A 7,848-nucleotide genomic window follows, 5' to 3' on the forward strand; every position below is an offset into this window, starting at 1 on the left:
ATACTGTTGCATCCCTGTATTCCACTGCCTGCGCGATCTCAAATGGGGAGAAAATACAGTCCAGATGCAACCGAGCCAAGCGAGGGATTTGGCTTGGGGAGAAAGCGCACCAGTTCCACCCTCTACCCCGGCCACCGTCCCAGAGCTCTCTCTGGGAAAGAGTCGTTCTAAAGGAAGGAGCCTTGGGAACTGGGGGGAACTGTGGCATTCCACCCCTCCGGGGGTGGGGGCAAAGGCCCGGGCATGAAAAGTTTGCCACGGAGCTGGGGGCTGCGTGCCATCGAAAGGGCACTTTCTGCTGCCGGAAGGGACCCGCCGGCCGCGCCTGGCTCCCGCTGGCCGGGGCCGGTGTGACCCTGTGACCCCGTGCACACTGCGCCCGGGTTTTCCTTAATGACAGCAGCCTGCAACTCCCAGCCAGGGAGCGGCGGTGGCCACCGCGGGCGGAAAGGGTTACGAGCCGCGATGCGGAGCGATCCCTCCCGGGCGCGGGGGCCGGGCGTGCCGGCGCCTCCCCTCCGCCCTGGGCGCGGGGCGATCCCTACCTTGCGCGCCGAGCTGGTGGTTCTCCATGTTCGCCGCCGCCGAGTCCGCCGCCGCCGAGGCGCTGGCCGCGGCTCCCGGGCCCGGGCCGGGGCCGCCGCCGCCGCTCAGTTCCGCCAGCCTCCGGTTGGTGGCCGTGAGTTCGGCTCGCAGGTTGGTCACCTCCTGGCTGGCCGACTGGACCGCCCCATCGATGCGGAGCGCGAGCTGCTTATTGTCTTCCATCATGCTCAGGATTTTGGCCTGGGGGCGAGAGAGGTGACAAAGAGCTGCATGATGCGCGGGGGGCGCGCGGCCGGGCACCCCCGGCTCTACCTGTTGGGTCCCCCGCGGCCCGGCTCGCCCGCGCCCCGACCCCCAGGCACCGGCAGCGCCGGCTCCTCGGGCGCAGGAATGACAGCGGCGCCTCCAGCCCGAGCCGCGGCGGTGGCGAGGCGGCGGGGGGAGGAGGAGGAGGAGAAAGAGGAGGGGAAGGAGGAGGAGGAGGAGCAGCGATCGCCGAGACCCCGGCGGGCGGGCGCCGAGAGCGGCTCGGAGAAGGACACCGCGCGCCGCCAGGCACTCTTTAAATGGAGCCTACCATTCGCCGCCCGCTCGGGAGGGGGCCCGTGCCGGGGGCTGGGGGACACCCTCGGCCTCCAGCGCCCCCCACTTCGGGGACACACCCCCCGGGGGGCGGGGGCGGCAGGCGGCGGCCGGGAGGGGGCCGAGGTGGCGCCCCTGGCAAGGGGTGGGGGACGCCTGGGCCCGGGCGGGCCCTCTGTCCCCTCGCTGGAGCGGTGGGGCAGCCCCCGCCCGGCGGACTAGTGCCCCGCGCCGCGCTGGGGTTGGGGAGGTGCTGGGTGCTCGGGAGAGAGGGGTGCTCGGCCGAGGGGCCCCGGAGCGGAGCAGGGGTGGAGCTCCCGGGGAGGGGGCCGTTGGCGCGAGCTCGGGAGTGGAGTTCTTGCTTCCCGGTTCCTTAAACCGCGCGCAGGAAATTCCCAGCGGGGAGCCGAGCTGCTGCGCTAAAGCCTCTCACTCTGCACCCGCTCCCGCCGCCGCGACCTGCGCGGGCCACCCCCGGAGGGAGCACTGTCTCTCCTCGCGTGGGCCGCTCGCGCCCCGGCCTTCCCACAGCCGCAGCCCCGGTGTGTGCACGCCAGGTGGAGGGGCACGCAGCCTTAGCCGGGTCCTAAGCTTCTTAGCTGGGCTGAATCTCGGCGGGGTGGGAGATGAGATTGGGAGAGAAGACGGAAGGCATCCATGGGGCTTCCTCCCTTTCTCCTGGCTCAGTTTACCCATTCCCTCTTCACAGGAGAACTGAGGTAACTTAACGTTGATAAGCCCCTTACAGCTCCCCTTTCTCTCCCAGAGCACTGGCTTTGCTCAGTGAAATGGGGCCCTGGATTCCAGCCACCAGACCTTGTTACCATAGCAAGCTTCATTCCATGCAAATAGGACAATTTAAAACAGCCAATGTAACCCCCTGGACAACAGCACGCCACCGTTCCAGCTCAGTCAACCTTGGGAGAGCAGCTCAGAGCACACTGCAGAAGCCAATGGAGTGCTCCTGCCTGCGATGAGGTTGCCTGCCCTTCAGCTCCAACAGCATTTATTAGAAGCCTGTAACAGCCAAGCCAGAAAATGCAGGCGAAGTGCTTTTGTGTGTGTGTTGTTCTCTCTCTGGAGTAAGGATTATTATTCCCATTTCAGAGATGAGGAAACTGAGGCTCTGGGCAGAGGTAAGCAATTTACCCAAGGGTCCCATACAAATCAGATGACACCAGGACTGGGCGTGCCTTCAATAGACCTTGGGTGACAGATTTTTGCCCCCCTTTATGTGGAACCATAAAAACACTGTTGCCCCATTCTCCTGGGACTACTAACAAGCTTTTGCAAGAGGGCAGAATTCGATGGTGGAGCCTGTGGCAGCAGACACAGTTCTTTGCTCTGTCTACTCGGCTTAGCTAATTGGTCTGTGTGGGGATCAAACCCTGACCTCAGCTTCATCAGCACAAGTTCTGACCACCTGGACCAACCAAGGCACTGAGAACTGCTTGGTGCATTTGTAAACGAGGATTCAGTTTTCTGAAATTTGTCAGTTAAGTCATGGAGGAGCATCAAAACTACAGAACTGTGTGGGTCTTCAGAAAGGGGAAGTCATGGTGTAGCTACTGTGGAAACCCATTTAGCAATTCCTCAAAATCTAAACGTAGCATTACCATATGACTCACAAAATCCACTCCTACATCTATGTCCTAAAGAGTCTGTCCTAAACAGGTGCCCAAACAAAAATCTACGCACGAATGTTCATAGCAGCACTATTCACAACAGTCAGAAGGTGGACAGAAGCCCAATGGCCATAAGCAGATGATGGATAAACAAATTACGGTGTGTTCACACAATGGAATATTACTCAGCCATAGAAAGGAATGAAGCACTGACACAGGCTACTGTATGGATGAAACCTGAAAACACTATGTTAAGTTAAAGAAGCCAGACACAAAAGGTCATAGGTTGTATGACTCCATTCATACGAAATATCCAGACTAGGTAAATCCATAGAGACAGAAAGCAGATTGGTGTTTGCTAGGGCTTGGGGAGGGGAGAGAAGAATGGGGAGTAACTGCTTAATATAAATAGGTACAGAGTTTTATTTTGGGGTGATGAAAATGTTTTAGAACTAGATAGAGATGGTGGTTCCACAACATCATGGATGTACTAAGTGCCATTGAATTGTTCACTTTGAAGTGGTTAAGTTTATGTTACGTAAATTTAACCTCAATAAAAAAAAGTCATTTTAGGCCAGGCAAGGTTGCTCACGCCTGTAATCCTAGCACTCTGGGAGACTGAGGTGGGAGGATCACTTGAGGTCAGGAGTTTGAGACCAGCTGAGTAAAAGCAAGACCCTGTCTCTACCAAAAATAGAAAAATTAGCTGGGCATGGTGCCGCACACCTGTAGTCCCAGCTACTTAGGAGGCTGAACCCAGGAGTTTGAGGTTGCAGTGAGCTATGATGATGCCACTGCACTCTGCCCCAGGCAGCAGAGGGAGACCTTGTCTCAAAAAAAAAAAAAAAAAAAAAAAGGCATTTTATATGCAAATACAAAAAATGAGGTTGGAGGTGTTCTGGTGTTTTGGGAACAAACCTTCCATATAAACAAGAGCAGCTCTATTTAAAGAGCAGGGTGTGTGTGAGCATGTGCTCAAACCTCTGGCCTAGCAGTCCTCAGGAGGAACAGTAATTTATATCTGTTTAAATGCCTCTCTCGCACTTCACTGTGACCTTCGGGGTGGGAGGAGGATGGTCAGGTTGTTTAAGTTATTCAGTTTTGCATCCTTGCCACCTCGCCCGTAGTAAGCACTCTATAAATGAATGCATGGGAGCTTGTCTGTGCGGTAAACAAACTGATGGAGTGTTACTCATTTTCTCTTCTGTGAGATCATTCCTGCACACCAGAATCTTAAAATCAAAACAAAACAAAACAGACAAACAAAAAATCTAGCAAGGAGAAAAGAAAGCGAAGATTTATTCCTTGGGCCCCTTCTCTTCTCATCACCTTCTGAGGTTTCAAAAAACTTTCTTTAGAAACTCCTGGGTTGCCTCCCAGGATTTTAAGGAATTTTATTTTTTGAGATTTTTTTTTTCTTAACATGAAAAAGAGGGCTTTTCCCAGCTGTGTTTCCTTATGTTCACCCACACACAAAAGAGCTGGATGTTCGATAGAAAGTCTGAGATCAATTACCCTCTGAGGATCCACTTGATTGAAACCAAAAAAGTCTACCTTTCTTACCCTCAACCTCCAGCACCACCGCTGCTCCTCCCTAGGTGACCTCCAGTCGCAGAGTCCATGTCCCTTCCCACGTGCCTAACATCCTACCACAAGCCTACTTGCCTATCTGGGGGCTGATATGCATTTACCACCCATTTCTTGGGAGACACATATAAACCATTGCGGGAAGGATTCCAGGGCCATCTGTCATCCATAGCTCACTCTCTCTGGGGTCCACAGCTATGAGAATCTGATAGTACTGTGGGTTCTATTTGGGGGTCCTCCCTTCTGCATGTTTCCAAAGTAACCCCCACCTTACACCCCAATAAGCTGATGTCAAAAACCAAACCAGTAAGTCCGCTTCATAGATAGCAAATCACACACACCCAGCCAAACCCTATCTAAGGCTCAGGCATTGGCCCACGGGCAGTCACCAGCTTCTACTCATATTTGCCGAGTGTTCCATCTTCCTGAGTACGATGAACAAACTGTGCCATGCGCATTTGGTGCCCACCAAAGCTTGCTTGGGCATTTTGGAAAGTCTACAAAACCAACCTCCATCTAGCTCAGAGGAAGGAGATTCCTAACAAGAATCAAGGCAAAAAGCCTAACCCATTGCTGACAGCACAGCCGTATGCACCTCCCTTCTCCCATAAATAGAATGACCTTATAACTTAACGTCCAAACTGGGCCACTTCTAAGAGTGAAAGAGGGCGCTATGAATAATTGAGCCGGGACAGGGACACGTGACATAAATTGAAAGTGTCCCAGGAAACCCAGTGTATATGGTTGTCCTACTCGAAACTGAATTATGCTTTTTGGTCCTAGAATGCAAACAGGATCAACTCCTCTAGCACCCTCCTCGTCTATGGAGAAACAGAGACCCAGATTCTGGAATGGACCCTGCAGCAGTGTTGGTAAAGGAGCTGGGAGGAATGAAACCAGAGTCTTTAGAAAATGGCCCATCTGATGTGCCCCATGTGGCACTTCCTAGATAGTAAGTGAAGGGCGAGCCCACAGCCTTGTGTAACCCGGCCCCTGGCTTCTTGTACCATGCCCCCTTGCTCACCACTCTCCTGCTGCTTAATTCTCCCCAACCCCAAGGCCTTTGCCTTTTCTCTTGCCTCTGCCTGGAATATTATCCCCTGGCTCTCTGCATCTGATTCCTTTTCATCCCTTAGATCTAACATTCAACATTTACTTATTTCTTAGCATATATCACCATGGATCATTGTTTTGTTTGTTAATTTATTTGCTAATTTGAAATATAGACTGAAGGATTTGAGAGATGAGTCACCATGAGTTGGGCTCACGGGGGCAAAGGTCTGTAAACTCCTGACACTGAGGTTTCCAGAGCAATCCTGCTTATTCTGTTTTGTCGTGGATTCCATGGAATTCCCAAGATTAAATGCCCTTTTCTTGAGAGAATTTGATTATTTCTATTTCGTGCAACAAAATGGCTCAAACTGCACCATTCATCCCCCCTGCCGCACGCACCCACGAGCCAGACTGGGAGCCTCAGGGAGGCAGGGTTTGGGTTCCATTCGTTTGTTTGCATCCACTGCCCAGTGCTTAATACATGCTTCTCCAAAGAGTTTGTGGTTGGTTGAACAAATCCTTCTCTTTCATCCCACGCAAATTCATAGCCACAAATATTCTTGCTTCTCTCATTAGAACCCTTCTCATACTCAGTCTTCCCCAGGTATTATAGTCACATCTTAATTTTGCAAAGTACTTTCACAGTTCTCTTCTTATTTTGTTCTTGCAACAACTTCATTGTGCAGAGTGGGTACAAGAATCTGCATTTGGCAGATTGAGAACTGAGATTCCAAGATCATGAAACGGACTGCACATCCTTCCACTTCTTATGCCCCAGTGCTCAATACATATTTGTTGAAGGGGTGAGCTGGGGGCCAGGACTCAGATGCCCCCACATGCTACCCACTTTTCTCTGTGACTCAGTCAGACATAGTTTCTGTCTGTCTCAGAAACTGGAGGTGGCATTCATGTGTTCCTCCCTGCAAAGTTTGGTGATAAACCAATAGCCTCCAGAATCCATACACGGAACAGGGTAGGAAAAGGGAAATCTGGAAGAGAAGCCAGTAAGTGACGGACTTCTTGGCCCAGGAGTCAGTACCCTGAGAAACCCTGATGCTTCTTTGGGTCGGCCCATGGCTGCCCGCGGGAGCTGGAGAGATACCTGTGGATGTGGTCTTGCCTCCTGCAGTCTAACCTAAAAGGCCACTTCCTACAGTGTCCCCTCCCAGGCTCTGCGAGGCATGCCTCTGGGCTTTAGGCTGGTTCCAGTGATTCTCAAAGCGAAGATGGAGGCCACCTGATATGGAATCCCCAGAAGATACTTGTTAAAATGCAGAATCCCAGGCCCCACTCCTGACCAGCCAGAATCTCCGGGCTGGTGCCTGGTACCTGCACTTGCAATAGGCTGCCCAGGAGAGTCTGGTGCACGGTGAAGTTTGAGACTCACTGCTCTAGGCACCCAGGGCGGATGCTCGTGGAGAAAGCACTGAACACAGTGTGAAATATGTATGGAAGTGTTTGGGGCCTTCGGAGCCTCACGAATGACTTCTGGATGTTGTCTGCTCTGTCGTGTGTCTCCTCCACCCCCCTCCACCAAAGAATCCTTGGGGAATTACCCTCCTTCTCTGCAGATGGATGCTGTGTTTATTCTAATTGTCACATGTGAATCCTGGCCAATCTAGATGTATCTCTTGTCCATTTACACGGTTGACTTTGGCTGAGTGGGTTTGAACATGTGCTCTGGGGAAAAGGGTGGTGCATCTCCAGACAGGAGTGGCCAGGGCTCGGGGCTGTGGGTGAAAGGGCTAAGAAGGGGACAGAGCCATGGAGAAGAGCGTGCAGGCAGTGGGACTCCAGCAGCTACATGCCCCCTACCCCACTAGTCACCCTCATAACCATAGCTATGAAATGAAAGAACGAAGAAAAAAACAGTGGGGAGGATTGTGGGGCTTAAGGAGACAGCCTGCAGCGACAAGGTGGGAATGTGTGTGCAGGTGCTGATTAAACATCTATATCTACACACACACACACATCACATGTATCAGCGTGGACACAGAGCAGAGTTATTAGTGTGAAGAGTGACAAGCTCCTCCTGACTTCCCGAGCAATCTCTCATCTAAAGCTGGGAAAGTCGGTCAGGCGCATCCCTTCTGTGTATGTATTTAACCAACCCAGTCCCTTCTGCGGATTTTCCATTTGCAGACAGTCCTTTAAGAATCACTTCTAATTCATGAAGCTCCTACGTATGCAATAGATAAATATTAAATAGACATACTAACCACAGACAAACACATAAGCATATATACTTGACTTATCTATTTCTTGGTAGAAGGGCCACTTTCCCCCTCCTTGAATGTTCCTTGGTTTTTTGATATGTCACACAAGAGAATATGCGTGATGGCCTGGGACCTTGGTTCTGTCACAGCCTGTGTGTGTGACAGTGAACAACAGCAACAGCCATGCAAAACACAAAACCCTGAGACAAATATTTCCACCTGCAGAGACCCATCGCTAC

At 52.2% G+C, this 7,848-nt stretch overlaps 1 protein-coding gene across 1 annotated transcript; it reads right to left on the reverse strand.

The window, feature by feature from the left end:
• Positions 1–453: 453 nt before the first annotated feature.
• Positions 454–920, reverse strand: LOC123634887 (kazrin-like). The gene is made up of 2 exons (XM_045546564.1): positions 859–920; positions 454–786 (listed from the first exon to the last, which is right to left on the reverse strand). The coding sequence occupies exon 2, from the start codon at positions 769–771 to the stop codon at positions 454–456; it is 318 nt and encodes a 105-aa protein (XP_045402520.1). The 5' UTR covers positions 772–786; positions 859–920.
• Positions 921–7,848: the final 6,928 nt, after the last annotated feature.

The sequence above is a fragment of the Lemur catta genome, chromosome 3 (genome assembly GCF_020740605.2).
Source record: "Lemur catta isolate mLemCat1 chromosome 3, mLemCat1.pri, whole genome shotgun sequence".
In the NCBI taxonomy this organism is placed as follows: Eukaryota; Metazoa; Chordata; class Mammalia; order Primates; family Lemuridae; genus Lemur; species Lemur catta.